The sequence below is a fragment of the Heteronotia binoei genome, chromosome 21, assembly GCF_032191835.1.
Source record: "Heteronotia binoei isolate CCM8104 ecotype False Entrance Well chromosome 21, APGP_CSIRO_Hbin_v1, whole genome shotgun sequence".
Classification (NCBI taxonomy): Eukaryota; Metazoa; Chordata; class Lepidosauria; order Squamata; family Gekkonidae; genus Heteronotia; species Heteronotia binoei.
In genome coordinates this window covers 27,287,190-27,306,417 of record NC_083243.1, presented here as the reverse complement: position 1 = coordinate 27,306,417, position 19,228 = coordinate 27,287,190, and the positions used below count along the sequence as shown (strand labels likewise).

The 19,228-nt window shown below is 43.2% G+C and overlaps 1 protein-coding gene across 7 annotated transcripts in view; it reads right to left on the bottom strand.

Moving 5' to 3' along the window:
• The window catches only part of CDC42BPB (CDC42 binding protein kinase beta), a 181,788-nt gene that overhangs the window by 26,441 nt on the left and 136,119 nt on the right, over positions 1-19,228 (bottom strand). For all 7 annotated transcript variants that reach the window (XM_060263091.1, XM_060263092.1, XM_060263095.1 and 4 more), the window contains 3 exons: positions 13,281-13,420; positions 12,200-12,281; positions 1,875-2,091 (listed from right to left, as the gene is read on the bottom strand). In XM_060263091.1, coding sequence (XP_060119074.1) covers positions 1,875-2,091; positions 12,200-12,281; positions 13,281-13,420 — 439 coding nt within the window. The remainder of the gene's footprint in view (positions 1-1,874; positions 2,092-12,199; positions 12,282-13,280; positions 13,421-19,228) is intronic.

The window sequence follows — 19,228 nt, the reverse complement described above, 5'->3', positions numbered from 1 at the left end:
ACTGGGATGGGGAGCGGGATTGCTCTCTCTCGCCTTGCAAAGTATACTTAGCTGCTGTGTACGCTCTGGTTTTTAATTGGGCTCAGCGTTGCATCATATCGTACCGGTCACTTTCAATTGTTCCCGGGTGTTGGGCTGTTTTGACAGCCGCCCCCAAAGGGTTCTGACCTCAAAATGGGGCAAAAATACAAAAATAAGCAATTTCCAAAAATGAGTGCTGCATTGGGCCTGAGGGAGGGGGGATATCTATGATGGTGGCGGAAAGTGCCAGGAAGTCATAGCTGACTTACGGGGACCCTGTAGGGTTTTCAAGGCAATAGACCGTCAGAGGTGGTTTGCCACTGCCTGTCTCTGTGCAGTGACCCTGGGTATCCCTTGGTGCTCTCCCATCCAAATACCAGCCTGCTTACCTTCCAAGCAGTGTTCCCTCTAAGCTGAGTTAGTGAGAGCTTGCTCACAGTTTTTTAGCCTCCGGCTCACACATTTTTGTCTTCGCTCAGGAAAAATGGCCCCGGAGCAAACCAATTTATGCGGCAGCTTGCAACTTTAATGCCAGTAGATCATGAAGTAGAATTTTTGCTCACAAGTCTCCATAGCAGGCCCATAGCCAGACAATTTTAGAGGGGGGGGGCAGGGAATAAAAATTTAGGTGTGGAGGCCGTGGGGCAGGTGAGTGAGAAAGGCGGCGGGGTGACTGAGGAAGCCGGCGCATGGGCAAGGAAAGTGGCGGGTGGGTGAGAAAGGCAGGTGAGGAAGGCGGGCGACTGAGAAAGGTGGCTGGTGACTGAGAAAGGTAATGGACAGGTGAGAAAGGTAGCAGACGGCCAAGGAAGGCGATAAGCGGTCAAGAAAGGCAACGGTCAGGAGAGAGAGGCAAGCGAGAAAGGTGGGGTGGGAGAGGAAAGCAGTGGGCGAATAGTGGAGGGGCCAGAAAGGTAAAGGAGGGGGAAGATTAGTGGGGTCTGCTCCCCCATAGCTATGGGCCTGCTCCACAGCTTAGAGCAGAGTTGTTAAACATGCAGCCTGGGGGCTGAATCAGGCCCCCAAGCAACTGGCTCTTGTCTGCTTCCTTCTCTCTCTCTCTTGCTTCCTTCTACATCTCACCTTGCTTTGCCTGCTCAGTTGCACAGAAGCTACAGAGCAAAACCTCAATTTCCTCCATTGGCTGAAGCTCCTCCCCCTCCTGGTCCCCTGGGAAGAGAGAGAAAGAGCCAGAGCTCCCTTTGCCCAGTTCCCTGGATTCCATGGGAGAAATACAAAGAAAGCACCTTTAAGACCAACAAGTGCTAATGTTCTAAAGCATGTTTTAAGTTTTTTTTTAAAAAAAATATAACTTTAGATCTGTTTGTCTATGTCCTTTAAGAAGTTTATATCTCTGCTACCTAATCTTAAATAGGTACACAGATGGCCTGGCCCGACATGGCTCAACAAGGTCTCATTTAGGTCAGACCTGGCCCTCATAACAAATGAGTTCAACACTCCTCGCTTAGAGGGAGTATTGCTTCCAAGATGTGACAGGCTCAGGCTAGCCTGGGCCATCCAGGTCAGGGTCTATCTATCTCTATCCATATATCTATCTATATCCACAATTATACTTTATGGTTTTGCTGTTAGCAGGAGCTAAGCTATTTCCCCCCCACCCTTAAGCTTGAAGCAATGGGCACGGAAACAAACAAAATTTATTCAAGCACTGCAGATGCCTCCTGCAAGCAGAGTTAATCATAATTAGCTTTTCAAAATCAATTAGCGAATGTCACACTGCCACGCTTCTCGAGGCAGCGATACAGATGAGGAATGTATTTAAGGATGCCGCAGCAGCGCAACGCACTGAGCCCCGTTTGCAGCTTTCCAATACCTCATTATAGCTGACGTACCTATAATAGCGGCAGCCAGGCTGGCTTTAATGAGAGGCAGCGTGCTGTCGTAGGCTTCTTGTGGAATATGTACAACTTGGTTTCTCAGCTTGTTTTTGTGCAGGATAGACTGCAGCCCCTCCAGGATTCCAACCCACTTTCGCTTCTCGTTCTCATTTTCTGTTAGGATCAGCAAAGAGCAGGTCTTTGAAGGCGAGCCTAAGAGAGAAGCTGTCACCTTGACAGCCAGAGGAGGCAAAACGATAACAGCCTGAGTGAAATTTGTTCTTTCTACAACGTGAGAGCAGCACTCACATTGGCTTCAGCAGCCAGCAAAGACATTACATGCAATGCCTTGGAAAAGGACGACGACTTTCCAGACACAAGAACCGGATTTTATTGAAAACGTTTCTTCAAAGGATCGGTTTATCAGAATCCGCATTTATTCTGACTTAATCATTATTTCTCCACTCAGTTTTAACACAGCAGAGAATTTTTGCACTCAAGTACTTCCAAGCGCAAACATCAGCTACCTGTACTGCATTGCTTTCCGTGGGACGTGCTTTCTGATATATATCCCCATCTCCATTCTGCCAGTCACAATATTTTAAGCTTATGGAAGCACATTTCAATAGATAATAGTGTCTTGACAATAAGGACTCTTTTGCCCTAATATCCCATAGGAAGAAGAGCTGGTGATTTTTTTTTTAATACCCTGGTTTTCTCTACTATAGAGCCCCGTGGCGCAGAGTGGTAAAGCTGCAGTACTGCATTCAGAGCCTGTTCGATCCCAGTGGAAGCTGGGTTCAGGTAGCCGGCTCAAGGTTGACTCAGCCTTCCATCCTTCCGAGGTCAGTAAAATGAGTACCCAGTTTGCTGGGGGGGGGGGGGAAGTGTAGATGACTGGGGAAGGCAATGGCAAACCACCCCATAAAAAGTTTGCCGTGAAAACGTTATGAAAGCAACATCACCCCAGAGTTTTGTTCTATTTTTAATTTTCTTTTATTATTTCAAGAATAGTCAATCTGAGCAGTAACAACAATAATGATGCATCATATCCATGTAATAAGCACCATTCAATAAAACTGTTATTATAGACCTAAATCATTTACTTGTTTAGGAATGTCTCCAACTTCAATTAGATATTCTAAGATAGGTAACCACACTGAAGTGAAATTGGTTTGAACACTACAGTTTTCTAAACATTTGATGTTATCAGTAACTTTAGCTAACATGTACATATCCCACAATTTCCCATGCCACTGTGCTAGTGTTAGTGGTGTTTTATTCTTCCAATTTTAGCAAGTATAAATTTTGCTGCATAAAATAATACATAGCCTCTTTCTATTGTTGCGGTAGTATATTGATGAGATGTCCATTGATGCAAGAAAAGATGGTCTGGTGTTAATGTCATATGTATCTAGGTAATTGTTTTTATTTGTGTCACAACCAGAGTCCAGAAGTCTTTAATAACTGGGCAAGACAACCAACAATGCATATAATCTCCCAATAACCCGCATTGTCTCCAGCACATGGAAGAGGACGACTTGGTTATTCTTGCCAGTTTTAAAGGAGTAAGGTACCAGTGAGATATAATTTTAAATGTCTGCAGTTTCACTTCCAGTATTTTAGAGTTAAAAGATGGTGATTTCCAGAAGAATTCCCAGTCATCTTCCGATAGTTCAGAGAAACAATCTTTCTGCCAAGTAGTCTGATTAGAAAGAGGTTTAGCATATGTAAAACTAGAAAGCAGGTCATACATATTGGAAATGAGGTGTTTTCCTGTAGACCCTGTATCTTTCAAAACAGATTCAAAACCTGTCAAGGGTTGAAGCAAAACTTTATGAATCTGTTTAGCCGAGAACAGATGAGAGATTTGGGAATACTGTAACCAAGGTATTGGACTTCCTAATTTATGTTCCAAGTCTACTTTGGAGAGTAAACTCTGTTTAGAAGAGATATCTCTGAAAGCTGTAAGATAAGCTTTTTTCCACTGTTTAAAATCATCTATCAGCCATCCCGGCTAAAACCATGGCTGATTTAAAAAGGTCTGAAATCTTGACAGCAGCAGGAGTTTCTTCCGATGTTTATCCCATTCAGCTAGTAGAGAGGAAAGTAAGATGTTCTGTTGAATACATTTTGGTCTTTCAGAGGCTGCTTGCCATATTATTTCTTGAACATTAAATTGATGTAAAAGTTCTGATTGCAAATATATCCAGTCGGTCTCCGGTGCAGGATGTAAAAGTCTTGTGATAGTTGCCAATTTAATGGCTGAGTAATATTGATGTAAATTTGGCAAACCAATGCCACCTCGTTTTGTATGTCTAAATAGAGTATTTCTTCCAATCCTATGTGCTTTGTACATCCAAAAGAAGTCTAAGAGCATATTTTGCCATTTCTGCAAGCAAGTGTAAGACAGTGCAATTGGGAGAGTCCTAAACAAAAATATAAATTTGGGGAGAACAAATGTTTTAACGATATGGAACCTGTCAATCCAAGAGAGTGACATTGCATTCCATTTGGCAACATCCTTCTCCACTTCCTTTACCATAGCATCATAATTCAATTTCTTCAAGTAATCTAGGTTTTTAGGTATTTGTATTCCTAGATGTGGCATCGCCTCCGTAATCCACTAATCTTTAATACATTTTCTGTAGGAGCATTTATATTAATAGCTAATAGGCAGGATTTAGATTGGATTGTCCAAAGACCCGATACCTCACTGAAGGTGTCTAAAACACTTTGAAGTCTTGGCAGAGACACTAAAGATTGTGTGAGAAAAACTAATAAGTCATCTGCAAATAACGAAAGTTTACATTCTTTATCTCGGAAATACACTCCATGTATTTCAGGCTCACGCCTAATCATCATTGCTAGTGGTTCTATGGCTAAGGCAAACAGCAAGGGCGACAGAGGACATCCCTGTCGCGTCCCTCGCTGCAGTCTAATTGTTTCAGAGGTAACGGTGTTAACCTTCAGGTATGTTACTGGTGCAGGATATATGGCCTTGATGGCTGTCATGAAGTTGTTTCCGAAGCCCAGGCATTTCAACAACATTTGTAAATATGGAATTTCCACTGTATCGAAGGCTTTCTTGATATCTAATGACACCATGACAGCAGAGTGGTTCTGAGCTTTGCACTTATTCAAAATAGCCAGCAGTTTAAAAGTACTGTCTGAAATATCTCTTCATGGCATGAATCCTACTTGGTCTTTATCTACATATTCTGTTATAAAGGAATTAAGCCTTCTTGCCAAGATAGAAGTAAAAATCTTAAAATCCGTGTCTAATAGAGATATTGGACAATAGGAGGCTGCCTGAGTCAGATCTTTACCGGCTTTGGGGATGACAACCATCGACGCCTGTGACCATGAAGGGGGAAGTAGACCGGATAGGCAGACTGCACTGCAAGTGTCACAACCAGACTAAAGGTTCTGCTATGATATCAGCAAACCGTTTATAAAACTCTGCAGTGAACCCATCAGGGCCCAGAGCTTTGTTAGATTTGAGATTTTTTTATGGATATAAGGATTTCTTCTACAGCTTTTGGGTTTTTGAGTGGCTCTTTACGTTCTTCAGAAAGAATTTTACTCATTGGATGAGTATCGAAAATTTTTTGCAATTTGTCTACCGAGCCCCCCTTGGAGCTATAAAGTCAGAAAAAACCTTTGCCATGTCTTTGTCTTTAAAGTGTCTATTACCGTTGGAATCTGTCAAAGAAGTAACAAGTCTGGAATTTTGTTGTGTTTTGACTCTGTGAGCTAGAAAGCGCAAAGATTTTGAAGAATTATTCTAGAATTTCTGTTTTGTATATAAGATTTTTTTTTGTATGTACATCATTTCAAGGGCTTCTAGCTGCCTTCTTTCTGCCATCAGTCTCTTATATATGTCAGTGCTACATGTTTGTTTATGTTGCTGTTCAAGGTTTTCTATAGATTTCAGGAGATCTGATTTTACCTGCTCCCGTTGTTTCTTTAGGTGAGAAGTCTTGGATATCAATTGACCCCGGAGCACTGGCTTCAAGGCATTGCACAACATGGTCAGAGAGATATTGCCTAATTTATTTTCTGCAAAATAGCTTGTTATGTTATTCTCAATGTCCTCAGCGACAGTGGCTTTCAGCAATAAAGAGTTATTGAACACCCATTTCCACGATTTCTGTCTTTCTGCATTAGGATTCAACACACAATTCACCCAACAATGATCAGACCATAACTGAGCACCTATACGTGATGAGCCCACATTAGTAATCAAAGACGGAGAAATCAAGATGTAGTCTATGCAGGTATAGGTGCAATGCCTAGCAGAATAAAAGGTGTAATCACGTTCAGATTGGTGCATGTATGTCCAGCCTCCTATCTCTCAAATCTAACAATACCATCCCACAGAAGGGCCTTTTCCATAGCCCGTTGCAATATCTTTCCTTCAGCAGTCGTCAAGGGCTGCTTTAAAAAGGTGCCTATGGCTGAGCGGGTCTTCCCTTGTGGTGCAGATAAAGTGGAAACGATGACCATATGTTGCTTGGGTGTGGCCTTTACCTAGGCATACGCACCAGGTACATCTATTCTTTGTTTGAGGGATGCCTGGGGTTCTCTGATTATAAAATCAGAAATATGCTGTTATCAGATTCTAACTCCCAATTTAATAATAATAATAATAATAATAATAATAATAATAATAATAATAATAATAATAATAATAATAATAATAATAATAATAAGTTTTTATTTATATCCCGCCCTCCCCGCCGGGGCAGGCTCAGGGCGGCTTACAAAACATGATATGGTATCATGATATAACAATACAGGTAAAATCAATTTGCAATATAAATACAAATACAAATATAAATTAATGTTAAAAGGCTAAAAAACAATACGGTGGTGCTACAGTCTGTATTTATCCAGGCAGCGTAATATTCAGTCTGGTCACGTCTTGAAGGCTTCTTGGAAGAGGGCAGTTTTGCAGGCCCTGCGGAACTGGTTGAGGTCCCGCAGGGCCTGCACCTGCTCCGGCAGCTGATTCCACCATTGGGGCGCTTTTATAGAGAAGGCCAGCTCCCTAGTTGTTTTAAGTTTGGCCTCCTTAGGCCCAGGGATTTCCAAAAGATTTTGTGAACTGGAACGCAGTGCTCTCTGGGGAACATATGGAGAGAGGCGGTCCCTGAGGTAGGCAGGTCCTTGGCCATATAGGGCTTTATAGGTGATAACCAGCACCTTGTAGCGAACCCAGTATACAATTGGCAGCCAGTGCAGTTGCCGCAGCCTAGGCCACACGTGTTCCCACCGGGGTAGTCCCACTAGCAGCCTGGCTGCTGCGTTCTGCACTAGCTGTAGTTTCCGCGTTCGGTACAGGGGCAGCCCCATGTAGAGGGCATTACAGTAGTCTAATCTTGAGGTGACCGTTGCATGGATCACTGTTGCCAGGTCGCCTCACTCCAAGAAGGGGGCCAACTGCCTTGCCCATCTAAGATGAAAAAAGGCGGATTTGGCAGTGGCCGCTATCTGGGCCTCCATTGTCAAGGAGGACTCCAGTAGCACTCCCAAACTCCTGACTTCACGCACTGGTACCAATGGCGTCCCGTCAAAAGCTGGAAGGGGAATCCCTCCTTCCGGGGCGCCGCGGCCTGGGCAAAGGACCTCTGTCTTCGCTGGATTCAATTTCAGCCCGCTCAGCTTGATCCAGTCAGCAACGGCTTGCAATGCCCGGTCCAGATCTATAGGGGCATCAGTGGCCCGGCCTCCCATCAATAATGTGCCAAATTCTTGGCGGCAGCTAGGAGAATTCGTGAGGATTATGTAATGAAGGGGTCTTGAAACTCTGTTTTTTAATTATTTTTGAATATTCCCAAACTTGTATTTTACTTTACCTTAATCCCTGAGTACTCTGTATACTACCATAAATGCTATTGAAATGGAAACAAATGTTAATCAGTGTATTTTAGTTAATATTTTACTGGAGCTGTATAATCTTTAGCTTTTTTATCTGTATTTTTATATTATATGTTTTACCTTTTTAGGTTCCTCTAGATTTTTACAATTTTTCTGGGGGTGTTGTTGGTCTGCATTGTACTGTGTATTTGGTCATGGACCGTAATAAAGCAAATTGAATTATCTCCAAATGTCTATTAGTTGGAATGACTCTAATAAGTCCTTAAGATGTGATTCTTTCTTTTTAGAGTGTTTTTGAGATGGCTTATTACATTGAGTGGTCTAAGCAATAGTCTGCTATTAAATTAAGGTCACCTCCTATTATAAATTCCCCTTGTTTAAAGGCTTGAAGCCTATGAAGTGTATGTTCAATGAACTGAAGTTGCCCAGAGTTTGGGGCATATATAGATGCCAGAGTAACCAGCTGGTATTCTAATTGACCTCTTACAAAAATGTATCTGGCTAGATGGTTAGTTTCAGTATCTTCATGCACAAATCGAACATTTTTGGAAAGCAGAATAGCTGTGCCTCTAGACTTAGAGGAACCCTTGGATTGGAACGGATGTTGAAAGTGTTTTGATTTAAAAAGTGGTTTGGATGGGTCTTTGTTATGCATCTCTTGGAGAAAAAGGACATCAGGTTTCAATTTTACTAATTGGCTCTGTATTCTCTTACGTTTGACATTGTTATTTAATCCACGGACATTGTAAATGTAAATGGACACCCCACTATTCATGTGTGCAAGACCAGAATCTATATAAGTCGTATTTAAAGAATTAATTATAATTACTTTGCAACAGTGGCAATAGGTACTAACAATGGAGATTGATCCAACTGATAAGAATTGTCAAGCAACCAAACTTTCCCTTCTGTGTAGATACTAAAATAAATATTAAAAATCTATAACTACCAATTGACAACAGTTTTAAATATAACTATACATAATAGTAGTAGAATAAAAATATTCATCAATTCAGGCAATAAAATACTGAGTTACCAACAAGATAAAAAATCTGTCTCAGAATATCTCCATGTATATATTATTTCTATATTTTCAAATATTTATAAAAACAAAACAATGAAACAAAACAAAAATAAAATAAAAAATAAAATAAAATAAAATAACAAACCCCCCCCCACTAACGAAGTTTAAATTAATTTTTAGATCTCCCACCCACTCAGTGAGTGAGTTAATTATGAATTTAAACGTATCCCCACCCCTTTAATTAAAAGCATATAATTAAAAAGCAATTAATTAGTAAATCTTAATTAAATCTAAACAAACACTAAACAAACAAAAGAGCACAATTACAAAAGGCTTCATCCTTTCCCTCCCCCTAACTTAAATATATTGCAATTTAAAAACATTTAGCTTAATTTTAGCTTCCCAACTATCCTTCCAATTTTTGCTTTATACTTGTCATCATCTCCTGAGATCCAGTCTTTCCTTTGCTGGCGATGTAGTATGTTGACACTGTATTTTTTTATATTTACCGGCATCTTTATTTCCTCATCCTTTCTGATTGCCTGGATCAGCCTTAGTCCTGAGTCCTCATCATATGCTGAGTATGTTGTCCCTTGATAGTTTACTATTAATCTTCCTGATGCAGCCCATTTATATTTTTTGCCCCATAGACCTTAGTGCAGCTATTGTCTCTTTAAGCCTCTTCCTTCTTTGCAGGGCTCAGTTGGTGTATCAGGAAATACCAGAACTCTGTTGTTTTGCAGACTTAGTCCTTTTTTCTTCTTTGCCATAGATAAGATCTCTTTTCGTATAGTTATATTATTTATTTGAATGATAATGTCCCGTGGTTCCTTTCGTTGCTGATTACCTATTCGAAAAGCTGTATCAACAAAGTTGGAGGAATCCATCTACATTTGCAACATAATAGTGATCCATCTCGTCAGAGTTCGCAGGAGGTCTTCAGGGCGGCATATATCCTCTGGCACCCCACGGAGCTTCAGCCTGTTTTCTTTAAGACTCTAGATGAATTATTTTATCTTGATGTTGAATAATTTCTTGTTGTTGTTGTGAAGTAATCACTTGCAATTCAGCTATCTCCTCCGAGTTACGCTGCGCCAGCTCTCTCACATTCCTTGCTTCTTCCGCAATTGCTTCCAACTTACAGTTAATTTCTTGTAGTTGTTGATTAATTCACAGAATCAGAGTTGGAAGGGACCTCTAGGGTCATCTAGTCCAACCCCCTGCACAAAGCAGGAAACTCACAAACACCTCCCCCTAAATTCACAGGATCTTCATTGCTGTCAGATGGCCATCTAGCCTCTGTTTAAAAACCTCCAAGGAAGGAGAGCCCACCACCTCCCGAGGAAGCCTGTTCCACTGAGGAATCGCTCTAACAGTCGGGAAGTTCTTCCTAATGTTGAGCCGGAAACTCTTTTGATTTAATTTCAACCCATTGGTTCTGGTCCTACCTGATGGTGATCATATCACCTCTCAGCCGCCTCCTCTCCAGGCTAAACATCCCAGCTCCTTCAACCTTTCCTCATAGGACGGTCTCCAGACCCTTCACCATCTTCATCGCCCTCCTCTGGACCCATTCCAGCTTGTCTATATCCTTGGGACTATCAAAGTTGCTACTCTATCTGCCAGGCGTTCTAAAGCATCTGTTGTCATTGTTTCAATCATCATTAGCTCTTCTGACTTCTTTGAATCAGGAGCTGATGCCATTAGCTCTCCTCCGTGTCTCTTTTCCTCAGTCTGTGAATTATTACTTGCTTGCTTGCAATAAAAACTCACTGACCGAGCAGAGTTTGTCTTCAAGTTGACAGCTTTCCCTTTCTTTAGTTTTGCATCTTTCTGCATGCTATTTTAAGCCACGCCCCCCCAAAAACTCACACTACAAGGGGGAGTTCAGGAATGAATTATTCACACCATCGCCAACTTGCCCCACTCCATATCACCCCAGAGTTGAAAACGACTGGCGCTTGCACAGGGGACTACCTTAACCTTTACCTTTTTTCTTTACTCTAAGGAGTCTCAAAGCAGTTTACAATCACCTTTCCCCTCCTCTCCCCACAACAATCACCTTTTGAGGCAGGTGGGGCTGAGAGAGTTGTGAGAAAACTGTGACTGGCCCAAGGTCACCCAGCAGATTTCATGTGCAGGGGGAGTGGGGAATCAAACCTGGTTCTCCAGATTCGAGTCCATCGCTCTTAACCACTACACCACACTGACTCTCTTAACCTCTTGCAAATACTTCTGCACCTTTTTGCAAAGGAATGGGGGGGGCGCTATCGATGTGCTTTCCACAGTGGAGGGAAAGAGTATGCAAAACGAACCTCCCCCCCCCCCCCAAGTTTCAACTCTGTACTATTTAATTTTTAATCTTTAGCGCATGGTAGGATGACACACATGGCCAAGCAACTGTGTGGTGTTTTGGTAATCTATATGTTTTCTACAGAAGGCTTAAATGAGCTGCTTGGGTTTCATAAAGCAACCTAGCCAAATCTTTAGGGTTTGTAGAATCTTTCGGGCTCAAGTGCCGTGTTCTACTGGAGAAAGTTTTCCTTCCAGATGTTTCATTCCCAGCTGCGGAGAACATCCTCAGTGGCGTTGCAGCCGGAGCAGGCGCTCTGACCTTCTTGGCTGCTGTGCACTCAATGCACAATGCTCAATGCACAGCAGCCAAGAAGGTCAGAGCGCCTGCTCCGGCTGCAACGCCACTGAGGATGTTCTCCGCAGCTGAGAACGAAATATCTGGAAGAAAAACTTTCTCCAGTAGAACACGGCACTTGAGCCCGAAAGATTCTACAAACCCTAATGATGTTACCAGCCGTGAAAACCTGAAATCTTTGATAACTAGCCAAATCTGTCGGGGCTGTGTGCTACTATACTTCTGGAGTCATTAGCCAAGACAGCAGGGGGGCAGAGAACCCACACAATTACTCCTGAACTGAGGAAAAATAGGTTTTGTCTGGGACCCAGTAGGCTTGAACTATAAATGGCCAGGTATGAGATACCTACTGCCTGCCCATGGGGAAAATTTTGAATCCTGTAAATGCAGTATGTGTGACAAGATTGTGAAATCATCCTGTAAGTGTATTTCAGTGTTGTCCTGTCGCCTTAAGCTTTCGCTAGCATACCCTGAAGGACAATGCCATCCATTTCAGCAAGAGAATATTAGGAACCATTCATAGACAGTAAAGCGGCAAACTGTAAAGCACCCCTGCTGAGCGTTTCAAAGCTCCTTTTATTCAACTTTATAACGCTCCTCTTCGTCGATTCAAAACCATTCAGTAAAACAGGCTTAAGAAACACAAAACATCAACAACAAAAATCAGGGCAACGCAACTATTCACTGAAACATGGCCCATCGATAACAGTTACAATATATAGATGCACTAGCCACCTCCCGCAACCCCCGCAACCCACACTTAAACAGATCAAATAGCCATACCCTGAATATGCAAGGGATATCTTTGCGGGTTGCATGTATGACATCTGATGCTAGGACAGAGCTCACACAGAAATCTTCATCTCTGGGAAGGAACCAAATTACAAGAGTCAATGAATGGAGCAGAAGTTAATCAGCCTCCCCCCCTTTCCATAGCAAAGCAGTGACGCTTGACCAGATAGACCTCTAGATTCATCAGATCAGAGAGGTAATGGGTATAGACAGGGCTTTTTTTGTAGCAGGAACTCTTCTGCATATTAAGGCACACACCCCTGATGTAGCCAATCCCCCAAGGGCTTACAGTAGGCCCTGTACGAAGAGCCCTGTAAACTCTTGGAGGATTGGCTACATCAGGGGGATGTAGCCTAATATGCAGAGGAGTTCCTGCTACAAAAAAAGCCCTGGGTATAGATAAGTCTACTATCAGGATAACATGGGTACACGTAAGCCCTATCTCCGGAAACTGTGGGTACTGATAAGCCTTATCTCAGGAAAATGTGGGTACAGATATGCCCTACATCGAACTAGGTCATACAAATGAAAAAAGCAGGCAGATGGAGAAAGCTCCAGAGAGGTGGCCACATTCTACCACAGCAAAACAAAAGACTAGTGGCATCTCAGAGGTTAACAACATCCAGGGGTGGAATTCTAGCAGGAGCTCCTTTGCATATTAGGCCACACACCCCTGATGTGGCCAATCCTCCAAGAGCTTACAAGGCTCTTTTTGTAAGCTCTTGGAGGATTGGCTACATCAGGGGTGTGTGGCCTAATATGGAAAGGAGCTCCTGCTAGAATTCTACCCCTGACAACATCTATTTCAGTATGAGCTTTTGTGGGAGAAAGAGCAGGCAAAAAACCTCACAGGAATTTGAGGGGCTGCTCTCCGACTTTGGGGACAAAGGTCTGCACAGAAACGTGGCCTAAGGTTTTCCTGAGATGCTTTATTAATACAGCACTGCTATTTCATCATTCAAGCTCAAACTTAACTGGACAGGCTTGGGGTTTTTGTGCACTTTCAAAGGAAGCTGGTGTAAATTTGCCCATGCAGAGGACTGACCGCTGTAATGACAGAGCCAGCACAGACCTGAGATCCAACACCTGACTTGCAACAACTCCAGGCTGGGTGGACTTTCCTTCAGGCACATCATAAAGGAAGAGTTTGCAGTCACAGACCACCGCGTAGGCTCGCTGCCATCCTTTCTTAACACCTGTTGGCTTGGGAACCTGCAAACACATACATACAATTATACACACAAACACACACACATTCATACATTGCATCAGACACAGCTTTGCAGAAAAAAAGCAAAAGCAGCAATTTTAAAAATTTATTATACTGGAATTAAATGCTACATTCCTGTAATATGAGATGAACTTTTCAGGCTTAAAAGCATATGCAAATATACTTAGCGAGCAGGTTACATGCACAACATGCTTCCCAAGAAAGTCCCGAATTTTAATATCATATCTGGAACTCTCCAGCTCATGGGGCTGCATATAACACCTATTTACACATTATGTGAAGCTTAGCGCAGGAACTCTACATGAAGGCTAGGTCTATCAGTAGCTAATAGCCATGGTGACTAAAGGGAACCTTCACATTCAGAGGCAGTAAACCTCTGGATCCCAGAGCCAGGAGGCAACATTCATTGCCACTGGAGGTGGCGGCGGCTACAACTATAAAAAGCTTCAAAAGGGGATTGGATAAGCATATGGAGCTTATCAGTGGCTACTAGCCACAGTGTATTGCTGGAACTCTCTGTCTGGGGCAGTGATGCTCAGTATTCTTGGTGCTTGGGGGGGGGGGGCACAGTGGGAGGGGGCTTCTAGCCCCACTGGTGGACCTCCTGATGGCACTTGGGGTTTTTTGCCATTGTGTGACACAGAGTGTTGGACTGGATGGGCCATTGGCCTGATTCAACATGGCTTCTCTTACATTCTTAACGTCAGGGGAAGGCCTCGGCTTCTATGTCCTGTTTGTTCGGCCTTTCAGAGGAACTGGTGGGCATTGCATGAGACAGGATGCTGGACTAGATGGACCACTGCGCTGATCCAGCAGGGCTTGTCTTATACTATTATTATGCTTGGAAATGGACAGTGCAATTCTAAGCAGAGGTAGACACTTCTGTGCCCTTTTGACTTCAGTGTCCTTAAGAAATGTATTAACTAGGATTGCACTGTGAGTGACTGAAAAATTCAGTGAGTACAGATATTAGACAAAAATGAAAAGTCCTCAGAAGTTTTTTATTAATTTCAGAATTGGGATGTGTCTTGGACTTGAGAACTAAAAACTGCCAAAGAGATAGCATTGCTGTTTATCCTTCCTACTTAAAACTTGGCTAAAAACAATTCCTTTTGTCTTCCACAGAACTCTCCCTCATTTTGGAGATATTTCAGCTGCCAGCTTTGGGTACTCTATACCAAACCACCTGCCATACTCACCAGTACAGGGATTAGTGCTTAAGGGGATTACCGTGAATGGTAAACAAAGCCTTGGGGCTTTTGTCACAATTGAGGAAGACAGATCAGAAGCAGAGGGTTTTAGAAGAAGACGACGCAGAAGACTGCAGATTTATACCCCACCCTTCTCTCTGAATCAGAGACTCAGAGCGGTTTACAATCTCCTATATTTTCTCCCCCTACAACAGACACCCTGTGAGGTGGGTGAGGCTGAGAGAGTTCTCTCAGATGCTGCACTTTCAAGGACAGCCTCTGCTATAGCTATGGCTAGCCCAAGGCCATTCCAGCAGGTGCAAGTGGAGGAACGGCGAATCAAATCCATTGCTCCCAGATAAGAGTCTGCACACTTAAACACTACACCAAATTGGCTCTCAGTTCCAGGACAGATCCTCTGCTATAAGTTTGCTTCTAGCCTATCTGATATAACCAAGTCTCACCCTGTTGAGGAGAGTTTTGGATGTTTTTTTATTTTTTTTTAATATACCAAGAAAATCAAGTGTCATGTACCTACTGCAAGAAACGGTACACAGAAGGACAGAAAGGAAGGTGTTTGGTTTCTATTTTTAGTTCAGCATCTGTCTAATTTTTTTTTTCAGCTGAGCTCTTTCACTTGGTATTCTGGTACCTCTTTGTGTGATATAAAAACACAGGTAACTATTTTTCACTTATCTGTATGTTTTACTTGGTTGTTGAATCTGAAAGAGCTAGAAAGGGAAGACTACTTTAAAAAAATGAAAACAAAAATAAGGAGCCCCATGGCACAGAGTGGTAAAGCTGCAGTACTGCCGTCTGAGCTCTCTGCTCATGGCCTGAGTCCAATCCCAGCGGAAGCTGGGTTCAGGTAGCTGGTTCAAGGTTGACTCAGCCTTCCATCCTTCCGAGGTCAGTAAAATGAGTACCCAGCTTGCTGGGGGGAAAGCGTAGATGACTGGGAAAGGCAACGGCAAACCACCCTGTAAAAAGTCTGCCATGAAAACGTCGTGATGCAACGTCACCCCAGAGTCGGAAACGACTGGTGCTTGCACAGGGGACTACCTTTACCTTTTTACTTTAAAAATACCAAACACAACAGATACCCTCAAACCCCACAGTTGATGTATAGTGACCCCTAGAGGAGTTTTCAAGGCAAGAGGCATCCAGAGGCGGTTCTGCCATTGCCTGCCTCTGCATCCTGACCCTGGTATTCTTTGGAAACTTCCCATCCAAATACTGATCAGGGCCGATCCTGCTTAGCTTCCAAGATCTCATGAGACTGACTTGGGGAGTCGCAGAGCAGCTTACAATCTCCTTCCCTTCCTCTCCCTGCAACAGACATCCTGTGAGGAAGATGGGGCTGACAGAGCTCTGAAAGAACTGCTCTTGAGAAAGCAGCTCTGAGAGAACTGGGACTGACCCAAGGTCACCCACTGACTGCATGTGGAGAAGTGAGGAATCAAACCCACTTCTCCAGATTAGAGTTCACCGCTCTTAACCGCTACACCCAGCTCATGATTGATGCTAGCCTGCTAAGTAGGTAAAAGCAGAGGTGGAATTCTAGCAGGAGCTCCTTTGAATATTAGGCCACACACCCTTGACGTAGCCAATCCTCCAGGAGCTTACAAATAAGAGCCTTGTAAGCTCTTGGAGGATAGGCTACATCAGGGGTGTGTGGCCGAATATGCAAAGGAGCTTCTGCTAGAATTCCACCCCTGGGTAAAAGTACCGTCTTAGGCAAAGTTGCATCCTTCCATATTCATTGACTTCAACATTAAGTCACCTTTCACTGTAAATGACAAAGCCATTTAGATCTGAAACTTTTAATTAAAAAAAAAAAGTATCAGAGCTCCAAGGTACTGGTGTTTTAGCATCTATGGAGCAGGCTGCCAGACAATTCATACACTAAAAGATTGAAGCAGGCTTACTAGACGTCCTCTTTACTTTTTTTTTTTAATCCTCCTTTGGGCTTCAAAAACTGATGCAAATGTCCTCTTTTGGGGATGAAAGGTTAGGAATATTCTGAGTTAGTAGCAGCTACCACAGCTCAAATAGCAGGGGTCTTTAAAAGGAGATTTGTCACAGTGATCATTTGTCTGAAGCAGTCAGTCCTCTTTTTCGCTTTTCAAAATATAGTAACCCTAGATTTAAGCCCTCCCCGCTTTCCATTAAAAAAAACTTGGGGTGGGTATTAGCAGCTGTGTGGAATGAGGGTTCAGACAACTCGGGTTTGAACTCGTCATCTGCAGCATGCGCAAAAGAGAAAGGTTCAGGAAGGCATCTTGATAAAGGGATCAGAACGGAAGAGTCGCTGAACGCTCTAGTAGGACGCCTTTATCAGTGAACAGGATTACAGTCTATCACAACACTGACTGTAGAAACCATCATGCTTTCCCTGCACTCTCTGCTACCTTTGTAGTCCTTTGTTTGCATTGTTTGAGAATGGCTTTGGAGCCACATGTGGGTCTCCTGAGCACCATTCCCCAGCACAGCACACAACTTATCTTTCAGGAAAGTGGGCAAGCTGGTGGTCCACTGAGGCTTGTGGTTCCCACTTAGCGCAGAGAGAGGTTCTAACTACCCCCATCTCTTGCAACACTAGAGTTCGACTTGAAGGGCACCTTCAGCAGAAGGAAGCATTTATCTTTTCCCATCCCTCCTAACTGAGAGCCAGTTTGGTGTAGTGGTTAAGTGTGTGGATTTTTATCTGGGAGAACCGGGTTTGATTCCCCACTCCTCCGCTTGCAACTGCTGGAATGGCCTTGGGTCAGCCAGAGCTCTCTCAGGAGTTGCCCTTGAAAGGGTAGTTGCTGTGAGAGCTCTCTCAGTCCCAGCCACCTCACAGGGTGTCTGTTTGTGGGGGGAGAAGATATAGGAGATTGTAAGCCGCTCTGAGTCTCTCATTCAGAGAAGGGCAGGGTACAAATCTGCAATTCTTCTTCTTCTAATGAAGCGTTTGGAGACTGAAAGCTTGCACACAGTTTTATTTGTGCCAATTGTTACAATTCCACAGGCTACAATTCTGTTACAATTCTGGCTCCCTGTTGGTGTTACTGTTAATGAGAAACCGTCTATGTGGATATGCCACACGGCTGCTATTACTTCCTGTAGCCTGTAGACCTCTGATGCCTGTTTTATGGTATATTATTATTTTAATGTATTATGCTGGAAGCCACTCCAAGGCGTTCACAGGAGCAGCGAGGTACGAATTAACAGAAATAAAAATAAATAAAATAAATCTGACCAACAAGCTCTTGCCCTCACTCCAGATACTCAAGAGCTGGCAAAAGTTCAGCATGGGGAGGGACAGACAAGCTTGCATTCTCAGAGGCAAGGTTTCCCAAACTTTTCTTTCCCGTGGCCCAGTTGTTTTTACACTTCTCCTTCGTGGCCCACTAAAATTTGGGGGTGGAGCCAGGAGACTTTGGGGGTGGAGCTGGGAGACAGGAATTATGCCATTTTCTGTGGTGTCAAGGACCCAGTGATGTCACTTCCAGGGCACACTGAACCAAAACTCCACCTTTTCCTGTGATGTCACTTCCAGGGCATTCCCCCAAACCTGCCTCTTCTTCGGAAGTCAATTTGTTTTCAGAAAAAAATCTCTGAAACTCATGCTGAGTCAAAATGGGGGTAGAAAGTGGGTGGTCCTTTCTTTTCACCCCCACATCTGCATGCACCTATCTGTTTGTGTATTCTTCTCCAGTTTGCAAGCACTCCTAATGCCCATATTCAATTGCCTGCACCATCTACATATCCCTTCCCCAACAGCACTGGCCAGTTGGGAGTGCTGTTGCCCTTGCCATCAGGAATGCCAGCACTGTGTACCACCCACACTGGGCCCTGGCAGCCGCTCTACCTCAAAATATGCTGACACATTTAGTAGCCTTCAGCTGCCACTATTGGAACCATGTCTCAAGCTACAACCAAGCTTGCTTGGTTGCAAGAAAATCTTTTGACAGCTATTTTTCATACTTTTCTTTGGTTGAAACATTGGGAAATTGCTGTGAAAGGTAGCAGAGAATTGTACTGCAATTAATAATTTCAAGTTATATGAAGTTCATACAAGCTTTTCTGCAGTTATCCCACAAAGGATATTTATGAGCGGCTTGCAGCTTTTACTGGCTGTGTTTCCCATGCCTTTAAAAGCAACCTGCTGTGCAGATACTTAGCCAGTGAACTACTTTCATCCTTTTTAATATCTACAGGAGGAGTTTAATTTTGGTGTCCGACAGCTGTTAAAAGCAGGACCAGTTCATAGTACCATCTCTTCCAGTGCTGTTGAGATATACCGCAGTGATCGCCAATAATCTCTTTCTGCTCCACACTTCTTACTCTCACTCACTCACACAGATATCTCATAGAAGGCCACCTGGCTACAACTGGGAGTGCCAATTTTTCATTGGCAGAGCTCCTATGTCTGCAACAACAGTATGATGAACAGAAAAGTTTCATCCAGCAAAAATGGAAGGAAAAAAAGAAAGAGAAAGGGAAAGAATGAAATGGAAGGAAAGAAAAGGAAAAGAAAGACATGGAAAGAAAGAACATAAACATAAGAGGAGCCATGTTGGATCAGACCAGTGGACTATCCAGTCCAAAATT